A 22,065-nucleotide genomic window follows, 5' to 3' on the forward strand; every position below is an offset into this window, starting at 1 on the left:
CCCACGGCGCGGGCGAAGCGGCGCGACGCGGAGGAGGAGGATGATGGCGGCGGCGGCGGCTACGTGGACTCGCGGCTGTCGCGGCGGATCCTGGAGCAGGCGCGGCGGCAGCAGGAGGAGCTGGAGGCCGAGCACGGCCCCGGCGCGCCCGCCGCGGCCCTGGGTAAGCACCGGCGGGGAGTGGGGGGGGGGTGGTAGAGGCCCGGCGGGGCCCCGCGCTGACCAGGCCCCGTTTCGCGCAGGCCCCGCGGCGCCCGGCCCGGACAGCGCCGAGGAGGAGGAGGAGGAGGAGGAAGAGTGGCCCTCGCTGGAGCAGGCCGCGGCGGCGCGGTGGTGCCCGGAGGTGGCCGTGGACCCCGAGGACGAGAAGGCCATCGAGATGTTCATGAACAAGAACCCGCCGCTGAGGTGGGCCGCGGCCTCGCAGCCCCCCCAGGCCAGGGGTTCACCCCCCACCGGGGGCCGCGCGCCAAGCCGAGCCGAGCCGCCGCCTGACTCCTTTCCCTTCTCTCCCCCCGCCCCAGGCGCACGCTAGCAGACATCATCATGGAGAAGATCACGGAGAAGCAGACGGAGGTGGAGACGGCGATGTCGGAAGCGACGGGCTGCCCCATGCCTCAGCTCGACCCCCGCGTCCTGGAGGTCTACAGGGGCGTACGAGAGGTAGGGGCGAAGCGGCTCCGCTCCGTGCAGCGAGGCTGCCGGGGAAGCTGCACCACGGGAGCCCGCAGCGCTCGCCTGGCAATAGTCGCTGCAGGGCCCTTCTTACCCTGTGCTGGTAGTAGGTGCTGCGATTAGGACGTTCAAGGAGAGAAGCTCAGCTGGGGGTAAATTGGCATATTCATGAGCAAAGTCACTAATTCCCTTGCAGTGAGACACCCTGGGAAGCCTGAGAGAAACCCCCCACCAGAGACGGGAGGGTGGGGTGATTAGTTAGCGTGGCTCCGACAGCGCTGCTCTTTGTCTTCAAATAAATTAACTGCAGTTTATATAGTATCATTCACTGAAGGCCCCAGAGTGTTTCTGAATGACTGAAGCTCAAGGTCGTGAAACAAATCCTGACAAATCCCAGTGGTCCTGCTGTCAGTTCCCATATATCACTGCCAGGCTTGCATCCATTTCTTTTCTTTTTTTAAAAGGTGCTGTCCAAATACAGGAGTGGCAAACTCCCCAAGGCATTTAAAATCATTCCTGCCTTATCCAACTGGGAGCAGATCCTCTACATCACAGAGCCAGAGACATGGACAGCAGCTGCCRTGTACCAAGCAACCAGGTAAGATTGGGTCTGGGAATTGCTGATTTGGGGTTTTTTGCTCTGTCTTTCTGCAAGCTAATACCAGATATGCAAAACGCCCATCTGCGTCCTGCTTTCCCACCCCTTCACCTGCCCAGGTAGAGGGAGCAGTGGGGCATCCCATAGCTGATGCCCTGGCTCAGGTGTCTTAAGGGAACTACCTGCAATTACGCACTCCCAGGACCTCGCTCCAGAGACGGACAGATCACCCCGTGCTTTGTGCTTTGCTTTTCCCAGGATATTTTCATCCAACCTGAAAGAAAGGATGGCCCAGAGGTTCTACAACCTGGTGCTGCTGCCTCGGGTCAGGGATGACATTGCTGAGTACAAGCGCCTCAACTTTCACCTCTACATGGCTTTGAAGAAGGCTTTGTTCAAGCCGGGAGCCTGGTTCAAAGGTAGAGACTCCCCGCAGGGTGGTGGTTTGTGCATACGAGCCTTGCGTTCTGCAGCAGCTGGGAAGCTCGGCAGGGGCACGTGTTGCACGCTTGCCTTTGGCCTCGTAACAGCACGCCGTGCTGYACGCGGTGCGATGGCTCTTGACGTGCCTGCAGCAGCGCCAGGGGTCGGTGGGAAGGAGGAGGGCGGAGAAGAAGCAAAAGAGATGTAGAGACGCCCTTGGGCCCATTTGCACCSTTCTGTACTGAAAGGTGATGAGTACTGGCGGGTTACTCTGTGCCGCCAGAAAACACTGGCAGATACTTTGTTTCTTTTGGAGATCAGTGGAATGATACAAAGTGTTTGGAGCCTGATTTCTGTATTGTTGGGCAACCCGAGAGTGGTTGATGCTAGATACATGGCAAAGAGGGTGGAAAGAGATGCTGACACTCCTGTAACATAAAGCGATGGAGAAAGYGATGGAGGAACCGCTAATTTCCTGGGGTCAGATGCATCCTGGGAGAAGAGAAGGCAGCTCTGCCTGCTGTGTTTAAGGTCAGCGGTGTCTAACGCTTCACCCCCCACACAGGGATCCTCATCCCCCTGTGCGAGTCGGGGACCTGCACGCTGCGGGAAGCCATCATCATCGGCAGCATCCTCACCAAGTGCTCCATCCCCGTCCTTCACTCCAGGTAACGCGGCAGCCAGGCCCTGCTGCCATGGGGTGCTGAGAAGGATGGGCAGGGGGAACGGTTCTCCCTTTGGGATGCCGGAGCGATGCCGTGGATCTGTCCCTAGGCCTCTCAGAGACGGGGAAGGTTCGCCTGGCTCTGCATCCTGTGTGCAGGTTCAAGGCTGCCTGCAGCGCTGGGGTGTCATCTGTGTGTCTGGGATCCAGCAGGGGCAGGGCACAAGGGACAAGCTGGCCTGGGAGAAAGGGAGCCCTCATCCAGCCGTGTCGCGGGTGCCCCGTAGCTCTTGTTTGGCCCGCGGGTGCTGAGGCGCCGCCGTGCCTGCCCTCACCTCGGTGCTCCCTCCATGCCCACAGCGCGGCCATGCTGAAGATCGCCGAGATGCAGTACAGCGGCGCCAACAGCATCTTCCTCCGCCTGCTCATTGACAAGAAGTACGCGCTGCCCTTCCGTGTGGTGGATGCGCTCGTCTTCCACTTCCTGGCCTTCCGCACGGACCAGCGGGTCCTGCCTGTCCTGTGGCACCAGAGCTTCCTGGCCTTCGCCCAACGCTACAAGGAGGACCTGTCCTCGGAGCAGAAAGAGGCCTTGCTCGAGCTGCTCAAATTCCACTGCCACCCACAGATCTCGCCGGAGATCCGGAGGGAACTGATGAACTCCAAGACACGGGATGTGGAGGGGCAGCAGCCGGTGGCCATGGAGTGAGCAGGAAGAGGTGGGGAGGAAGGGAAAAGCTGCAGCCCTGACCTGCCCCCAGGGCTTGCCAACTGGCCGAGGACATTAGTGGATGCAGCTGGGAGCTCAGTTCATGAGCAAAGCTGTTGGAAGGTGCATGGGAGCTTCCATCTCTGGGATCCTGCTGCTCCAAGCYGGGCACTGGGAGCAGGCTGTGTCCGGTGACCCAGACTGCGTTCCTTATGCTGCTTGTTGTGTGACAGGGCAGTCCCCTGTCCCACACTGGAGTCCAGTGGCCACCAGTACCCAGGAGAACTGGAGGGTTTGGCCTGTTCCCGTTTTGGAGAATAAAGCCTGAGCTGTGTCCATCAGTCCAAGGGTGGTTCTGCCCCGTGGACAGACCTCTGTCAGCTGCGCCCACAGCGTGGCACTGCCTTGTCCCGGTGCTGCCATGTCCCRTCCACCTTGGCCTGTCCCCAGCAGGTGGCAGAGCAAAGCYRTGAGCCRGAGGCTTCGCRCTGATCCGAGCGCCGGAGCTGCAWGYGCTGTCCCAGCTGCGATGGGAGAAAAGGGCCCRCYGCATCCCCGCGTCCTTCCCTGCGCCCTGCTGCAGGGGGGCTCAGCCAGCAGCGGGGAGGGGGCTCCTGCCTGCGCTGTGCCCCGCGCAGCCCCAGCGCCGTTGTTGGGCGAGGGAGGGGAGAGCGTCTCCGTCCTGCAGCAGGGAAGGCAAGGTGGGAAAGGGCTGGGACCCTCCGGCAGAAACGCAGAGGGGCAGCGAGGYGCAAGGGGGTCCCTCCAGGCTGCTCCCCGAGCAGGGGGAGGGAGAGGCCACAAATCCAGCCCAGTTACCCCCTGCAGGCTGCAGGGGAGGTGTTGGGGGGGGGGGGCAGCTTCCAGCTGGCAGAGAGCAATGAGCCAGGGAGCAGGCTGGGGCATGGGGCAGCCTCAACTGCCCCCGGTTCCTTTACCGCTCCCTGCGGTGGGTCCCTTACTGGATGCCCCAGGGCCTGGGCCTCCTTCTGCAACCTTGTTCCCCAGCCAGTGACCTCGTCCCTCTCCCTACCRCCATCCTTCCTCCAAAGTGCCCCCCAGCCCCCTTCTCCAGTGAAGGGGGTGGTTTTTTGAAGCACTCGCCTCCCCAGTGCCCCGTTCTCTGCCACCGTGGGTTTATTCCTCAGCAAGGTTTGTAAAGAGCCTCTGGGGCTGCTTTCCTCAGCYGCCCAGCAGGACTCTGCCTGCCTGCACCTGTGTTTCACCTCCACTGGAAAACCCAGCTGGGTTTTTCCTCCTCTCGGCCCATGAGGTTCTGCCCTTACATGGGGCATTGCTAAGGGCCCTGGGCAATGCTGTGATGGTGCGAGGCCTGCTCGCTTGCAAGCACCTGGCCTKGCCCCTGAAACCAGCACAAAGTCCTGCTGGCAAGAGCCAAGCGGAAAAGCCCCTGCAGCTCCCTCTGGCAGCAGTATCYTGCCTGTGCTGAGAACGGCCTCTTGGCTTTGCTGCTCTCAAGAGCTGGCACTTTCTCCAGTGACAACCGAGCTACAGCGGGAGCAGAAGCCGTGTGAAACAAAAAGTGACACACAAAGCCCAGCTGCTGCGGGCTGGCTGCACACCACGGTGCACCGTGCATTTTACCTGGCTTCCTGATTTTATCTCCTTTAACGAAGCCAGAAGCTGATGAGGGAGAGAGATATCCTGGGCTGTCACGCAGCACATCCAGCCTGCTCTTGCCATCCTGCAGCACAGCCAGCGCGGTTGCACCGCGTCGATCTGTAGAGGGAGGCTTCAAAGGCAGCCGGGGTGCGAAGGCATCGGCTCCTCTCCGGCAGCCGCGAGGCCTGCTCCGTGCGCGCGGGCACCTTGCCCACAGGAAGGCGTTCAGTGCAGCGCTGGCTGCATCTGGGCCTTTTTCACGTTCATCCACCACCATCTGTGAACTGCACCAGGGCTTCAGCAGCCCTGTGAGGAAGCACAAGCAACACCTACCTCGGAGGCGTGAAGCTAAGGCCTCGCTAAGCCTCTGGCAGGTGCTGTAGTGTCTCCTTTGGTTCACTCGCCTCCACATCTCAGCAGGGTTGAAGCTGGCTGATGGCATCTTCTTGGCTCCCCCACTGTTGCTCTGCTCTCCACAACCGTGCTCGTTCCTGACTGCAACACTTCCACTACTTCCCTCTCTCCCGCAGCCTTTCCTCGAGCTCCTGCACGCTGCCCCCCCCCCCCCGGCTCATTCCCACTTTATCCTGCTCCTGTGCCATGGGAAACACCAGGCTGGAGGCCTTCAGGCCCAGCCTGCTCCCCACAGCTGGCAGATATCCCAGGGCAGAGGCAGCAGCTCTGCACAGGAGCAGGAGAGCGAGAGTCTTCATCGTACCTGGGCTGCCCCAGGCACAACACAGAGCAACTTTCAAAGGGAAAAACCTTGATGCATTAATATTTGTTTAAAATACTTTATTGCAACATCATATGACCCTCTGATTCTCCCAGCAGCGGGACTCTTGCATGTGAACACCAAACCAGTTTACTCTTAAATTAAAAACTCATTTTATATATATATTTCTTTCCTTTTGTACAGACAGGCTCTGCACCCCCCCACCCTTCCTGCTAGCAGGAGTCAGTGCCAGATGGCTCTTTTTGACAAATCATGCTAGTGGAAGAAGAGCAGCCCCAGCTTTCTCCACCAGATAAGACTTTTGTTTCCAGTGGCATCAAAAAAGGAATATTTCCACATCCCCCACAGGAGGACAACAGCCACAGATCCATGTGTCCAGAGGTCACCAAGCAGCAATAGTCTGCCTCCCATCCCTGCAGAGTCTCTGACTTCTCTTTGTTAATACAATACTACAATTTAATGGTCCTCTCTTAGAAAAGCAGCATTATTTTTTTTAAAACACTTTTATAAAAACTAACAGACAGGATCAACAACAACACGACAAAAACGCAATCACTTTTCAACTGAAGTGTGCAGTGGATTTTCCACCCTATGAGGATACAACTCGAACCCACATGAATACGCAAAACAGCCCCTTCCTCAATGTGATCCGAGATCCCTGCCTTGGAGGAGCGAAGATGCATTTCAGACGATAGCAGCACATTCAAATGTATTTCTTAAAATCAAGTCTGATGTCTGACCTACCTAAAAAAAACAACCAGCTTCCAAGTGAGAGTCCCCATTGCCCAGGGAGCTAAGGAAGGGGACAAAAGGCGATAAAGGCACTCTTTTGGAAAGGGAGGAGACCAGCATCTGGGCCCCACAGCAAGAAAATGCAAGTCTTCCTCCCTCCCTATTTCCCAGCAGTTAACAATAAATTAAGCAGCCTCAGTGGGGCAGCGGAAATCCAAGGCGATTTACAGTGGTTTGCGCTCCAGAGCTGCGCTGTCCCCGCTGCGCCCAAACCTCATCCGAGAGGCTGCTCCCTGAGGCGAGAACTTCTCCTCTTTTACTGTCCACACAGATAGGGGGCACTTCCCCAAAGCAAGCCAAAAACCCGCAAATCCCAAATCTAATGGCAACAGGAAACAAGCCACACGTTTCTCCTCCAAGCAGAAGCAGCCATGCCATTCACTCCCCTAGGAGCCATAACTATCCGGTACTAAGCAATTAGGACCAAGGGATCAACAAGTGCCCGCTCTCTCCTTCTGGACACTTGTTTCTCTCTTGTGAGCCAAGCAGTCCCGTAGTACCCCAGCCTGGGAGAAGGAGGTGGAGGGTTATAGACATTTTGGTTGTGTAAGCCAAGGTGAGAGGCTCCCTATATGCGTTTGATGGCCCACACAGGGCTGGAAGTGATCATGGTAACAGTACCGAGGAGACAGCAAACAGTGGCCACCCGGGCTAAGAGGAACGCAAACTGAGAAACTTTTTACAACTTCATTTTGGATTCTGCATCCCCTCCCCAGCTATTCTTGYGTCCCACCACCATGAAAACGGTCGCCTCATCCCTGCCACCTGCAGAAGCCAGCAAGCAGTGCAGGCAGCGAGCTGTGGCAGCTGGCCTCCTGCATCCACCTCGATGGCTCATCATGAAGGTCCCCTAAACACCTTTCTGCTGTCCCTCTCCAGCATTACAGGAGTAGAGATGGACAAGCATGGAGCCCTCTCTCTGTGCACCTAGCAAGAAGACCAAATCCTCAGCAGGCTTCAAATAGATGGGGTTAATGGATGGGTAGGTGGAAGCCAAAGACCTTTCGGTGTCCAGGGCAAGGTCCTGTTCTCACGGGGCTGGGCAGCTCTCGGGAAGGGGAGGCTGGTCACAGGTTGATGTCTGTGACATCTGTAGGCGTGCCGGTGGGTTGGCTGGCAGAGTAAGCAGCAGTCTTGGTGGCTCTGTATTCCTGTTGGCTTTGGGACACCTGTTTCAGGCTCTCGGCTAAGGCCGCCTCAATCTGCTCCTGACAGGCTTTCAGCCAGTCCTGTGGGAGAGGAAACAAGACAAGAGGCCTCAGTTCTTCTCTGTCGTTCAGAGGTGAGAGCGCCTTATAAATAGCTCTGAACAGCTGCTGGACTATGTCTCCGGCCCCTGGAGCATCTAAGCACACAGAGGACAAAGAAGTCTTTTTCTTACAAGAAGCATCTCCAACTCTGCTATGCTTCAGGCCCCTCCCAAGGAGAAGGCTCTGCTCTGGCTCTCTTTGGCTTCCCTGCTCTGCTGCATTCTTGCAAAAAACAACATTGCTGTCCATCAGAGCCCAGCAGAGCTTCCCAAAGCATCAGAGTATTCACTTGGAGGCAACGTGATTTCAGCATCACAGCAGTCAGCTGCTACTGATGACTGAAAGGAGAGAGCAGAACAGCTCTGTGCAGGCCAGTATCAACCTTTCTGGCCTGGGCTTCCTAGATCCACGTGAAGGCCTGCTCTTACAGCAGGCACACATGTTTGTGGGGACCTCAGGGTCCCCCCTGCCTCCCTGCAGGCTCCCCATCTGAGGTCTTCTTGGAGCTCTGCATGGTCGTGCGTCTCTGTGGTCACCCAGCCACTGTGGAGAGAAGCTGTGCGCAGCTCCGAGTCCTCCCGTCCCTGCCCACATCCAAGCAGATGGCCAAGATGAACCTCTGCTGGGTGCCCTGGCTCACACAYGCGCTCACACACTCCGAGTCACTCGCTTGGCTTGGGGATCTTGAACGCAGCCCCGCACAGCCCCAGTACTGCACCTCCGAGCAGGCAGAGGGTCCCTCCCAGACCCCAGGCACCCCCCAGCCAGGCGCTCCTGGTGACGCTCCCCGCCGTTGACRCTCTGCATCATTACGAGAATAGCTCTGCAGCTGAGCAGCTTCTCACACGGTTCCTACCCTCCCGCTCTTCCCTCGGGGAGCCCCACATGACTCACTCGCGCCTCCCCGGGGCCCAGGGAAGCCAGGGCTGAGGGGACACGCAAGCCCCACAAACAGGAAGACGCAGAGGACCGCGAGCAGTGGCCTATTGCTTATAATAAAGACAAAACCCTCCTCCCCCCCCAGCTATAAACAGAGGAGGAAACTCCTCCAACTCGACACTAGAGAGCCGTGACGCATCGAGCGCTGCGGGAGGCCTCTCGCCGTCTTGAAAAGGGCACAGCTCAGCCCAGCGCACCGCTGCGGCTGGGGTTCGCCGAGGGGGAAAGGTGGCATTTCGCTCCTCGAGGCTGGACCCGAGCCGGACGCTGCGGGGCCGCGTCTGCTCGCTGGATGCTGTCACATATCGAAATCTCTTACCAGGAATCCACCGCCGGTTCTTAGAAACTGACAGAGGATGTGGCGAGCAAAAATAGCAACGCCCACCTCCCCTTCCCGGAGCCATTTCCAGTAAGCAGAGCCTCTCACCCTTCTACCCGCAGCGAGCTCGCTGCAGGGCCTCGCGCCCCGGCCGGCCCAGGGCTCGCCGCAGCGAGGGGCGGAGGGGGACAGCGCGCGAGCCGAGGCTGCGGGGAGGAGGGGGGGGCCCGGGGTCCCTGCCTCAGGTTCGGCACGATTTAATGGGAACTGCCACCGCGTCACGGCCTCTCCGCGCTGACCCTAGCGGGAGCCGAGASAAGCACGTGTCTAAAGAGCTGCAGCCAGGCTCTCTGTAGGCAGTTTCAACAGAGATGTTAAAAGCCAGCTTGGCCACGTGGAGCCGGGCTCCTCCGCTTGCTAGAGGAACCTCGGGGCTCGCTGGGGCAGCACCTGTCCTGCAGAGCCGTTGTGCCTCGGGGCTCTCCAAGACACGCTGGGAAGCCAGCGGGGTCTGGACCTCCCTACAAGGGAGCAAGAACTGGCCCAGAGCAGTCCCAAGTCACACCTGGAACTCGGGCACAACCAGCAGGGAAGCAGCCCCAGTTTGGTGGCGCTTCGGCATTCCCAGGCTGAGCCTCGACAGCTGTAGGAAGGGGGTCACTCCGTGCTGAACCGAAGGGGAAACTGAGTCACACCAGGGAAACCGCAAGGCCTGTTTAGGCAGAGAATCAACACCGCAGCCAAACGCGGGAGGCTGAGGCCAGGCGCTTCCCCGGGCAGCCCTGCTCCCACGGACGCATACCCGAGGCTTCCTTCCGTCCAAGGAGCCGCCTCGGCCCTGCCGGGGGCAGGGGCTGTTGTACAGCACCTTGCACACGGGTGGGCTGCGGGGGCAGGAAGGACGCCCTCTTCCGGCTGCTGCGGGGAAGGACCCAAGAGCAGCAGGGCTGGAGGAAGAGGAGGGAGGGAGGGAGGAAGGTGGGCTGGAGGGCAGCGGGGCCCTGGTTTCGGCTCCCCTCCCTGCTTCCCACCTGTTCCTCGCTGGCTCCGACCCGCTCTGCTCCCAGGGTAGGTTTCAGCCCCTGCCCCATTCACCGCAGCAGCTTGAGAGCAGCTGGTTGCACCGATTCACTCTTTAAAAGGGCTTAAACAAAAAATAAATAAGAAGTCGTACAAATAAAACAGGACGCCTCCTGCCGCATCCCCTCTCTGCCCAGACAATGCCAGGTCCCAGCCTCCCCCCGCTGCGGCACAGACGCGTCTCTTCCAATTCCCGACGCTGCTGTCAGGGGACTGTAACTAACCCCACGCCCGGCTGCCGGCATCAGCGCTCGGGCAGAAGAAAAGATCAAAAGGGGCCTTGGCAGAATAAAGGCTCCCGATTTCCTCCCTGCAGCAGGAGCAACCTGGAGACTGGGAGTCTGACTGGGTCCCCCTTCCCCAGTCRGAGGGCAGAAGAGGGGCAGGCAGATCCCCGTCGTCAACCCGCATCCCCAGCCAAGCCCCTGTGCCAGCGTCCTGAGACGCCCCGGTCCCCGGCCCCCTTCCCACCCAAGTCTGGGCACCTGTAACCAGACACCGGCTGAGATTAGCAGATGCTGAGCCCAGTTTCCCCCTCTGCCCCATCCCACCGTGTCAACCCGATCCTGCTAACACCTGTCTGCTCAGGCAACAGACGCTTCCCTTTGTGGCTCTTTTCAAAGGCCTCCCGAGCTCTCCCCGCTCTGCGCAGACAGCGGTCGGGGCCGTCACACGGCTCAGTGGCCGGGGAGCCGACTGCAGCCTGCAGCCATCAGACGCTTGCTACAGGCTGGACAGCGCGGCAGGTAGAAGCAGAAGAGAGGGGGCTTGGAGACATCCTCTCGCGGCAACCTCAGCCGGTTGCTGCCAACTAGGGAAGAGCCACAGTCCCCAGGTCCAGCTGGGAGCAAGGCAGAATAATCCAGGGGGGAATTCATCCTGCATTGCCACTCTGGGCAACAAGCACATGGGTTCGCCCTCCCCCTGCTCACAGGCTCAGCCCCTCCAAGTCTCCCACACTCAACTTGCTGCTGCTGCTCCTCACAAGGTTATGATGGACTCTATGTAATGCTCCTGCTTTGCCTTCGGTCCATGGCTGGATCCTGGCCTCTGAACAGGGCACAGCAACAGGCCTGACCAAGGTTTTCACCCCAGGATCCCATCACTGCATTTAGAGATGCTCACTAATCTCTAGGCACTGTTCAAACCCAGGTCAGCATCGTTACAAACAACTTCCCCCCCGCAAGAAGAACAAGCTGCAGAAAGAGGAAAGGCTTGTGCTGGATCCAGTACTAGAACCGCTTCGCTGTTCCCCAGCGAACACTCACCACCTCTGTGCCAGTAATGCTGGCCAGCAGCTCGGTGATCGCCTCTCCRGTGAAATCATTAACAGAGACCGTCAGGCCATGTATCGCTGCTCCAATACTGCCTGTTGCAATCATGGACGGTGGGTATATAGCAAAAGTGTAATCTAGAGTCAGGACAGGAATACAAGAGGCAAAAATAACAAGCTGTTAGCAAGGATGTGTGCGCACTATGAGTTCTTGGGACTGTGGTTTCCCTGGAAAACTAGTGAGGGTCAGATAGAGGGTCTCTGGCATAGTGGGCAGAAATGGAGTGAAGCAACGGGAAACAGGCTGTGTATCAGAGTTGCAAGCTCCATTAAGCTACTTCTCTGGGCTTGTCTCACCAAAAGAAGCCCTGAAGATGATGTTGCTCTAGTGACTTAGAGTGAGGCTGATAAAAGCTCAGATTCAATCTGCCTTTACCCTGGACACCCTTGCAAAACATGACCTCCTGCTCCACAGTCACAGCCTGCAGAGCAAGAGTGGTGGCATGGCTGCTCTTTCCTGGCTTCTCCCAGGCACCCATGAAGTGCCACTAGCCCCATTCTCCCATTTTGTCATAGACAGAAAACAAGTCACTGAGCAGCAACRTGCTCCGATTTAAATGAAGGCAAACGTTCAGCTCCCCAAAAAGCCAGGTCACTGAAGACTGGCCCAAGGTTGCCCAGCCAGCCTGACTCAAGCCCAGGCTCCCCTGCCTGTAGTCACCAGCCCATCCTTCCCAGCATCCTGGCAGGACTGTTCCAGCAGAAAGAAGCACATACCTGTGGCACACAAGGCAATAAAGGTCTGCGCATGTTTCTTCACCAGCTCCATCTTGTCCTTTGGCAGTGGGAGGTGGTGGAGGATGTGAGCCAAGAAATCATTTGCTATCACTGACACGAGGTCCCACTTTAGCTTCTCCAGGACTAGAACCTCCCAGTCCTGCACAGTCAGAGAGAGAAAGACAGCACGTTACTCAGCCGGCCTAGGTCAGCCAGAAACACTCACCAGATCCAAGGGCAGATAAGCACAGAGCTTCTCTGGGCGAGGAAAACAGTGCAATCCATGAGACAGGGCAGAAGGAAAAGAGGGAATGTCCCTGCTCTGTGACTATGGCACAAATCCAACCTTGAGCAGTTGCAAAGCTTGGAGTAAAGATCAAAAGAGGAAGCGATAAATCTGGTTTCTCCTTTCCAAGGTGCAGTCGGATTAGCCTTCAATACTCCTCTGCTTTGCAAGGCTGCTGCAACAGCCCACATAAGAAAAAACAGACCAAGCAGCAGCGGGCATGCTGTTCCCATACTCTTTCTCCACTCCCAAAAAGGAGAGGCAGATGGCTGCAGCAGGTCCACACTCCCAGGAGCARTACAGCTTGGAGCCAACAGAGATGTGCTCCTCTAGCCATTACAGCAAAGGGAACACAGAAGCTCCCCTCTCTGTGCCGCTCTGAGCCGCTCGGCGCAGGGGCTGCCTCCTACAGCAGCTCTGTGGCTAGCGAAATGCAGGAGGCAGGATCTGCTCTGCAGCCAACCCCTTCGCAGAAGAAGCTGAACCAAGGGAAGGTGGGGGAACACAACTGAGCTTTCAGGGCTGCATCCGAACAGCACAAGCTCCTGTATGTCATTAGCAATGACATCTGGGATCCCCGACAAGCTCGGGGCCGCGACTAGGTGCTGAGCAAGGTGGTGTTCAGCCCAACAGACAGCAGACACCGGGCACACAGCCCTCAAGAGGACAGCACCTTCTAGCCCCAGGCTGGCAAACTGGCACAGCATTTCCCACTCATCACACCTCTTCTCTGCCAAGAGAGCTTCTAGCCATGTTCAGCAGAGCATCCCCAGCAGTTTCTCAGAAAGGGAGAAGAACCACATTCACATCCACCTCTCCCAGTGACCTACAAGCAATGGCTCACTGCTGCTCCCGAGACAGGTGCCAGGTGGCTGCAGATGTCTGTCCCGCATCGTGCTGTTCTGCCTACACATCTAACAGATATTTCTGTAGTGTTCTCCCCTAGCTGGTCTCTGTGCAAGCTGGGGAACAGATGGCAGGAAAGGCCCAAGTGCCCCCACTGATTTCAGATGGGGCTAGGGCTGCTCCTCTCATCTGCTCAGGCTCTTGCAGGCTCTTTGAATTCTGGGCATTAGTCCCAAATCCAGCAAGGAAACCGAAGCGTGGAGCAGTCAAGGGCAAGCATTTGGCAGAGTCACCAGCTAAAGCCCAGAAGTCCTGACGCAGTTTGCACAGGCCTGTAGCAAAACACTTGTCAGGGGAAGTATAGGAAAGGACAGCCCCACAATTAGAGCTTTACCACAGGACTGGGGACCTCTGCAGTCAGTTCCCCACCCCACCATGAATCTCAAGGCATAAGTGACTTAGCTAGGGTAAGAGTTTGAAGCAAACTCACTTAGAGGCCACAGGCTGACTGGTCTCACTGGGCTAGGCGGCTTTGATATTATGTCTGGGTACGACTGCAGCACTGACAGAGCGGTCTCAGGAGAGGCAAGAGAACAGCATGTTTCCAGGATCATTTCCCTTCCCATCCAAGTAGGAATGTTATAGGCAGCCCACACCCAGCGCTCGAGTCGCTCTGCCGGTCCCAATTCCCCCATGTCCCAAGCCGTGCTCAAGATCTCCGGCTTCTGTGCCTGGGGCCAAGGCCCTCGGCTTCTCTCCAGCCTCGATCTCTGGATAAGCAGTAAATCTGRTCTTGGCATCAAGGTCCAGGCGTGCCACCGACACCACAGAGGACACCCCACGTGCCACCTCCCCACTGGTACGGGGTGATGCGCCCCTGCCTTGCAGACGTGCAGGGACAGGAAAACACGCTGCAGGGGCTGAGCATCCCTCAGCTACGGCTTTGGAAGGAAGCTGAACTGGGATTTTTAATCAGACCCCTCCATATCAAGGCCTAGTCCAACCCAGCAGAATGTCTTTCTTTTTTCAAGTAGCCTAAAATTACAAGGTCAGTTCTGCCCACAGAGGTGCTGAAGGGGTGCTAAAACAGACAGATTTGAAGAAGTGAGATTGATTTTTCATAAGGGCAGGTCTCCATTTTCTCTCTCTTTTTTTAAACCCACTCTTTCCCCTTACACAACAAAACCAGTTTTGAGTTGCTTAAATGAACAGCATTGCTCAACCTGTTCCAAATCCCCCACTAGGCCAAACACGCTGTTTGCCACTTCACAGCCTGTACTTTTCCAACCAGTAAGCGGTATTTTGCTCTAACACAGTTGCTAGCCTCCCATATGGATGGCCAGCCTGCTTTCTCCCCTCCTAGTCCTTCTATATTTAAGCCAGATTCACAGGGTAAAAAACAAAAAGAAACCTAGCAATAAACTCTAGGCCCTCAGGATCACGGCATGGGTCATTTAGGGTGCCTGATACAACAGGGTGATTGGAATAGAGGGGAAGAGAAGGAGATGAGGCATGGATAAAAAGAGAAAAAGACAGCATTAGCCATTGCTTAAACTGAAGTAACACTGCAAGGTGACGCAATGGAAGACCCATGGGAGGTGGAGAGCTCTGTACATTGTCCCTACATGTCACTAAGCTGAAACCCACCAAGGGGAGCAGCGACCAGCAGCCTCGCCAAGAAGGCTGGCTGCTTGCCCACGCGCCAGCCCAGCTTCTTGGGAACAGGGGCACAAGTCCCTGCTGGCACATTCAACAGTCACTGCTCCGGGGGCGAGTGGCTGGGACACCTGGAGCCTGACCTGTCCGCATAGGCTGGGAGCACGGCCCTTTTGAAAGCCCAAAGACAAGGTTACAGTAAGGACTTTGGATGTGCTTCTTGAGCAGCCATCTCTAAATGGATCGCTACACCTGAGAGGGGAGCTCCCGAGCACAGAGGAGACACCAACCCAGCATCGCCTGGGCTCTTGTTCCTCACATTTCCTCCCAGAGCTGCGAGCCAGCTCCTGGGCATCACCAGAGACACGTGGTGTCCACACTGGATCGGTGTGGCAGAGCCAGTCCCCATCAGGACCGGTTYTGCCAGATGACGACCCAGCTGCGAGACCTCACCTGGGACATGCTGGCTCATACTGCGGCAGCACTGATCCACGACCACAGCCCGTCCATTTGCAACACACAGACACGGCCCTTTTTCAGCTACTACAGAGGTTCACCATGTTCTTGAAAAACCTTGTTACGACAGGCCCGATCCTGAGACTCAGCCAGCACTAGAGATGCCTGCTGAAGGCGACAGGAGCTGAGGATCGTCACCAGCTCACAGGGTTTCGCCCAGGGAAGCCTCTCTCCTGCCAAACAGCCCTTCTCCTCGCTTCGCTCCTGCTCACCCCTGGGACTCGCCACTCTCCGCGCGGCACGTCAGAATCTCTGAATCACTTTATCTGTGGAAGAAGCAGAACAAAAGGCTGCAAGAGACAGGCAAGCAAGTTTGCGACAGCAGCACCACTCTGTGTGGCAAACATCCCTTTCCTGGCATTTTGTTTTGCACCTAATTGAATCAGTCTCTGCCAGGCTAATGAAGGAGAGGAAAAAAAGTGGAAAATGCTCCTTTGTTTCTTCAGCCTGTGGAGCCCACCCTCCTGTTGCAAGGGCTKCAAGCTGCCAACGCTGCCCAACAAGAATCCCATCAGGTCCCTCTGCTGCAAGATCCCCCAGCGCAGGGCTCCCCATGCTAGGCCAGGGTACCTAGCAGTAGAAATTGCACTCTAGCTGAGCTTCCTCACCGCAGGCTTGTTCCCTTGATCTCTCCCGGCTGCATGCCACATGACTTAAAAATAAATGAACAAAAAAGCAGCAACCACCATTCCCCATTGCCTCCCCTGCTCTTACAAGGTGATCTCAGAGCACAGTCCTCTTGCCACGAAATAGCCTCCTGTCCCCTGCCTGCTGTCTCTGCCCCCTCTCATGCAGGCAGCCCAGTCACAAGCAGAGATGGTTTTACTAAATTCGTAGCTCTGCAAACTCAGACTGGGATGTGACAGACACACTGGCTTTTCTCCTTGTCGCGTAGTGACAGTCACTCTGTAAATCAAGTTCTGCCCTCACCCACACCTCCATCATGGCTACAAGGAGACTGTGTAAACGTATCTGTCAAGGCTGCACAGGGAGCAGAGAACCCAGCTCCCTCCCTGCAGCAGCCCCGTCTCTGCAGGAGAAAAGGAAGTTGTGCTTGATTTTGTCACTCGAGTTGATAAGGTGCCATTTTACACTATCACAGACTTGATGAGACACCAGCGAAGCAGGAGCAGGCTGCGCTCTGTCGTGCTTGTGAGCTGACTCAAAAGGAGGGTGGAAAGAACTGCCGATGTTGCTGTTGGCCACCCACCCCACCCAGCAGCTGAGACAGAGCTACAGAAATGAGCAGCCATGAAAGTCCTTCTGCAGAGAAGAAACTTGGGGTAAACGGTTGTTTCCAACCCCTGACCAGACCTCAAGGCTAGATGTCAAGCGTAAAGATGTCAACTTCAAATGTGGCAATGGTCGTAACCATTTCACCTATGCAACAAGCAGAAGCCAAAACACACGCAGTGAGCAACTGGAAGTCAATGCTCTACCCCAAGTGAACACCCCTGTTCCCTAACTAAGCTGTTACCCCTTTCTCTTATTTTTATTCCTCATCACCTGCTGTCACTACCGCTCCCTCCTTTATCTGCCTAATGGCCTGATCCTGCTTAAGGTCTTAGTTAGGAAATATCTAGCAGTTTGCAAAACTGACCTCTCGATCAAAAATCTCAGGGGCAAGACAACGTATTAGGGACAAACCAGGTAGCTGCCAACAAGCCAAAGATGAAGGTGACCTACAACAACTGCTCTCCCCAACCCTCACTCAAGCAGCTGAACACCCTCTTGCACAGGCCAGAAAAGCCTCTATGAAAAAAGGAAAGGTAGGTTAGATAACGCCCTCGACGGAAATCCAACTTCCTCCAAATGGACAAGTCCCTTGTTGCATCATTTCCTTCTCCCCAGAATAACTTCATCAAGATTTTGTTTTAAATGTGCCCTTTCTAGACTGCTGAGCTGGTGCCAAGCATCCCTTCAAGAGAAGGAAGCAAACCTGCTGGGAAAGTGAGCCAGCTTCCTCTAAAAGGCCTGGAAGGACAAGCTGGGAGTTGAAATGGCACTGATCCATGAGAAGAGGCCAAGATGTACCATTGTCCAAACCTTAATGAAGAAGCTCCCCTTCCCCTCCCCACCCTTTTCCACTGCAAGATTGTGAAAGAAGAGAAGTAACATTACCACAATTAGCACAGAGGAGGAAAACAGCAGCTCACCCTGGTTTTGTAATCAGGACATTAACTCTTGTTGGGTCCCAAAGTGAAGACAAACCTTTCAAGTATCTTCAGATGTTACCTCTGCTCCCTCCTTACACCAGACAGCAAAGGGACAGCGAGGTGGGACCTGCTCCAAAGCTAAGCATCTACCAAAAGCAAGCCTTGTGGTGGGCTGGGAAATACCACCTCCAGATCACAGCCTACAGAGCATCTCCTCCCCAGGTGATTGCTGGAAGAGTCCTCCTCCGACCCTCCCACTTCATGTCTCATTTAGGGCTGTGCCTGGTCCGGTATGCCTTCTGCTCCATCGTTTGGCTAGCACCAATCACCGCTCTCTCCACAGCTTCAAGCTAACAGGATGCTGACTGCTCATGACCATTGCTTTGGGAAAGAGAAAAGGATCTTATTTGCCTGAAAAGCCATCTTTTCAGCCCTTTCGGAAAGGGCTTTTGGCCCCCAAGATGAAGTCATTCTTGTTCACTTCAACTGCATTATTCTGAAGCACAATGATGAGAGAAATGCATGCTAACCCTTTGGCTTTGCTTCATGTTGCACTGAGAGTATCGCAAGAGCCTAGCGGGGGAAGAAGAAAAAAAAAATAGAGAAAGAGCTCCAGTACTGGAGACCGGCACAATCACAAATGAGCAACCAGTGGCAGAGCGCGCTTTATTCCTTCGTATCCACTGCAGCGTTAGCAGGAGGGAGGAGGGAAGACGCATGTTGTGGTGCTGGTTAGCCAGGGCTTCCTGTTGACAAACCTCGAAGAAAAGACTCAGAGTGAGGAGGCATTAGCATTTCAGTGCAAGAGTGAAGAAAAGCCTTTGGGATGGTACTTCCTTCCATGTAAGAAAATATGCTCTGCCAACTACCCACCTGCAAATCTCTAACTGCTCTCCTTTGGAAAGTGCCTGTTACAAAAAAGCTTAAAATTCATCTTGAGGGGGGAAAAAAAATAAACCCACACACAATGGGGGGGGGCCTTCCCCCCCCCCCCCCCCCAAATCCAAATAAATCAGAATGAAGTACAATTGAGCCAATCCAAGATCCACGGAAAATGCACACAACGTGCCTACCGAGTACCATTCTCATGGCCAAAGACCCAGACTGCAGAAACCATTAGACTTTGCAGTGATGTCCACTAATTTGCACCCAGAAAAGCAAGTGACTGCAGGGATCATCACAGCAGGATTCCCTTTTAAGTCTGGATCAGAGAGGGAGACAGAGGTGAAGCATGGGAGCAAGTTCATCCTACTGCAACCCATGTTCCTGTTGGGTAGCACAGCTTATTCATCACTCTGCAGGGACAGAAGCTGACACTGGCCCACGGACATGCATTTTGATCAGCCTCGCTCTCGGGAGGGCGTATAGAGCCCTGCCCTCGCCTTTGAAATGTGGCCCATTTGCCTACAAAAAGGCTGGTAAGTACCTTCTGCTCAGCTTGCTGCCTCTGCAACGTCCCAAACTTTTGCTGGCCCAGCAGAAACATGAATGCTAACCAAGTCCCCCCATTTTTTTCCCCCCTCTCCCACCAAATGTGACTCATTATCTCATGCATAAACTATTAGTGGATAAGAAGGTGCTCTCAAGGATGGGGTTTTACCAAAAGCAGGACAAAACCTTTGCAGGCACAGTTTGTGCCAGCCTCCAGCAGAAGGTCTTGCAGCAGGACTGCACCTCAGGATCCAGAGAAGCAACAAGCACTTATTTCCTGTGGATTCCTGTCCCTGGCCATTTTTCAGGGTAATAATCCATCTACTTTTTCCATGAATCCTACTTAGACAACAGCCACCTACAAATAACTACAGGGAGAACAGTACAGAGGTGAGGGGATTTTCCCCAGCCTCTGTTGGCACTTGGAAAAACCATGTTCATACTAGAGTTCCCCAATGATCAGAACTGCCTTCCGATTCACACCTGAAAGTTTTGTGGGTTCATTCCCCACCCTGGGGACAAATTACACTCAGATCTTCTCACCCACCCCCAGCTCAAAGAAAAATATATATGTGTATATATATTTAATAAGGCGATGACTAACCCTGAGAAATTCTAATAGACAAACCGTCTCCAGGGATGTTTGTTACTTGAAGTGAGGTGACTGTTTCCTCCTGAGGGCTCTGTGATCTAACAGCTCGGAAGGCCCCCAAGAAAAGGGGTTCTCCAATTTCCTCCTCCATTGGCAAAGTTGAACTCAGAGGTTTGGATCTTTTCTTTGCTTTGAATAGCTTTTATAGGACACCAAAAGAAGAAAAAGCTTTGCCTTTCAAAGCCTACACAGCTGCTACCTCAGTGTCCAATTGGGTGAGTGGCCCTGGTTTAACTCAAAGCCTCATAGCAGGACCTGGGCAGCAGCAAGTTCCCAGCTATTTCCAGCCCGTTTCTACAGGCCCCATCACCTTGGCAGCACTGTCAGCCTTGATAGCATAACCCAGTAAGCTGAATTCTGGGTCACGAAAGCTCCCACCCATTTTTCTGGTTACTCTCCACTTAACGCTTCATTTTCCTGCTGATGTGGAAACACAGCTCCCACGTCATGCCTAGAAACAGAGTCCTCGGCAGCAGGGGCAAGGCAGAGGCGCCCGCCGGCAGCCCCAGCCCCCCGCCGCGTGCTCGGCCGGGTGTGCAGACAGGCGCCTTTGTTCTCCAGAGCTGTCACTCGAGAGCGAGCCGGCGCACGGGAGCGAGCCCAGCGCGGCAGCTCCGCGCTGGGAACCAGCGCTTAAGGCGCAGGGAGCTCTCTCGTTAACTTTGAGGCGATGCTGCTGCTTCCCAGCACGGGGAGCGAGGGCCTGCACGGGATGAAAAGGTCTCCAACGACAGGCAGCAACATCCACCGGGGCAAGGAAGAGAGAAGACTGGTTGGGGAACACAGAGGAAGGCGTTTGGAGAAACAGGAGAAAAAGCAGGAGGAGATACGAACACAGGTATGTTGCCAAGTAGCAGCATGTAGAAGATAAGAGCCGGGGAGGGGGCGGAGGACTCCGAGACAGGGGTGGTTACCAGGAGCTGCTGAGGCGTGATGGAATTGTCTGTGTAAATGCAGAGTTTCTCCACTGTCAGGGGCATGGTCTCGCGCAGCTTGGAAGCCAGGAGCATGCAGACGGCTCCCAGAAGCTGCAAGTGACTTTTTCGCACAGACACTGAAGACAGGTAGCGATCCACGTAATTCATGGCCAAGGGGAAGACCTCTTCTTCGCACTTCTGCTCCTCACACACCTGACAAAACCCAATTACAAGAAAAGGAAGTTTTAATCGGTGCAGGACTCCCCGGATCCTGCCTGCACCGCAACTTCAAAGCTTCTGGTCACAATGGTGTTTCACACTTATCTGAAGGGCTTTGATATCACCTCCGCGCCAAGGAGTAAATTAGCTGCAGGTGTAAATCTACGACTTCAGTGGAATTACACTAGCAGAAAATTTGACCAGAGTCTTAAGACTTCATTTTCCTGTGGAAAGCAGCAAAAGTGGTATGTAGTTAGAGCACGCAGGCAAGCTAAGACTAAAATTGCTTTTACTTGCCCCTGTTTTTTAAACTTCCCCTGTTGGGGATGTCTACAGTCAGACAACCAGCAAAGCTGATCGTTTTCTGCTCCGTGGGTACTCAGCACCTCTAGAGAAAGTTATCATTTCCAGCATATCTCCAGCCAGAGACCTAATAATTGCAGGAGCCATCGTCACTTCTGACAATTCCACCTTAAGTGGCCCAGAGACACAAGAAGAATCAATGGCTGAGTCCAGAAGTCTTTCTTCCCCCTCCTCTTTCTCAACCACATTTGTACCACAGCCATAAACAGAATCCAGGAGTTCTCAATTTCAGCCCTCTRTTCTAATCTCTCAACCGGTATCAAAGCCCTGGTCATATTTACTTCCTTCTTTCATGCAGCCATAAGAATATTGGGGTTTCTCCTCCTACAGCAGCAGACACCACCATTCTCTTTGAAACAGTAATTCTGCCTTTTCCTTGCACAGACTGCCATAAACCCTAGAACAGAGACTTTTTCTAAAAAGAGAATAAACTCCTTAGCACAAAGCTGACATTTTTTTTGTGCATTTTTCCTTTCTTCTTCCACAGTTTTTAAAGAGAAAGACAAGTCAGTTTTAGGTGCAAGTTCTGGTGCCTTAGAGTTCAAGGTGAACCTGGCCTGATTTGAATGGGTCAAACATGCRGCCCCGTGGCTGTGACTAAGTAACACAAGCCTCCAGTTTTGCTTTGTGCACAATCCTCACAACTGCTTAGTATCATTTACTTTTCGACTGCCTTTAGAGCTTCGCAGGAGCAGGCTCCAAAGCAGCACTTATCTAACTAACCTTCTCAGAAAGGGAATTGCAGAAAGAGACCAATGATAACAGGGAAACCCTTTAAAACAGCAAGTTGTTCTGTTATTTCTTTTGATAGAACCGGGCAGCTTCCTGCAACAACGGCTGGGATAGAGAGCAGGAGCCAGGCTCAATCCAAACATCATTGCAGAATCTGTTATTTCTTTTTCTATGGAGACCGTTCACTCCGACCATTTCAGAAAGGGGCCCGTGAGATTTCCCTCGCTGAATTATTTCCCACAGAGAGCTATGTTCATTTTTAACTTAGGGAAGTAAATGGCAGCGGTATTATTTTCCTCCTTTAACCAGGCATTTTCAGCCCCATTCAGGAAACTCAAGTCTCTGGACTCCCTGGTGCGCAGCAGGGCACTCTGGCAGCAATTTTGGGTAGCAGGGTGGGAACAGAGGGTCCGACAGTGATGTGGCAGCAACT

At 54.8% G+C, this 22,065-nt stretch overlaps 2 protein-coding genes across 3 annotated transcripts in view; one reads left to right on the plus strand and one right to left on the minus strand.

Moving 5' to 3' along the window:
* Positions 1 to 28: 28 nt before the first annotated feature.
* BYSL (bystin like) lies at positions 29 to 3,410 on the plus strand. Its single transcript, XM_026081345.1, has 7 exons — positions 29 to 163; positions 243 to 408; positions 525 to 663; positions 1,140 to 1,273; positions 1,532 to 1,692; positions 2,262 to 2,364; positions 2,721 to 3,410. The coding sequence occupies exons 2-7, from the start codon at positions 380 to 382 to the stop codon at positions 3,067 to 3,069; spliced, it is 915 nt and encodes a 304-aa protein (XP_025937130.1). The 5' UTR covers positions 29 to 163; positions 243 to 379; the 3' UTR covers positions 3,070 to 3,410.
* A 2,502-nt stretch (positions 3,411 to 5,912) lies between these two features.
* CCND3 (cyclin D3) overlaps positions 5,913 to 22,065 on the minus strand; it is a 49,362-nt gene continuing 33,209 nt past the window's right edge. The window contains exons 2-5 of one of the 2 annotated variants that reach the window (XM_026081332.1): positions 20,316 to 20,531; positions 11,859 to 12,018; positions 11,077 to 11,219; positions 5,913 to 7,449 (exon numbers count right to left, since the gene is read on the minus strand). In XM_026081332.1, coding sequence (XP_025937117.1) covers positions 7,288 to 7,449; positions 11,077 to 11,219; positions 11,859 to 12,018; positions 20,316 to 20,486 — 636 coding nt within the window. In that variant the 5' untranslated portion in view covers positions 20,487 to 20,531 and the 3' untranslated portion in view covers positions 5,913 to 7,287. Of the gene's footprint in view, positions 7,450 to 11,076; positions 11,220 to 11,858; positions 12,019 to 20,315; positions 21,322 to 22,065 lie in introns of those variants that run through there. The other variant, XM_026081323.1, reaches the window with a different exon arrangement.

The sequence above is a fragment of the Apteryx rowi genome, unplaced genomic scaffold, assembly GCF_003343035.1.
Source record: "Apteryx rowi isolate R43461 unplaced genomic scaffold, aptRow1 scaffold_1162, whole genome shotgun sequence".
NCBI lineage: Eukaryota > Metazoa > Chordata > Aves > Apterygiformes > Apterygidae > Apteryx > Apteryx rowi.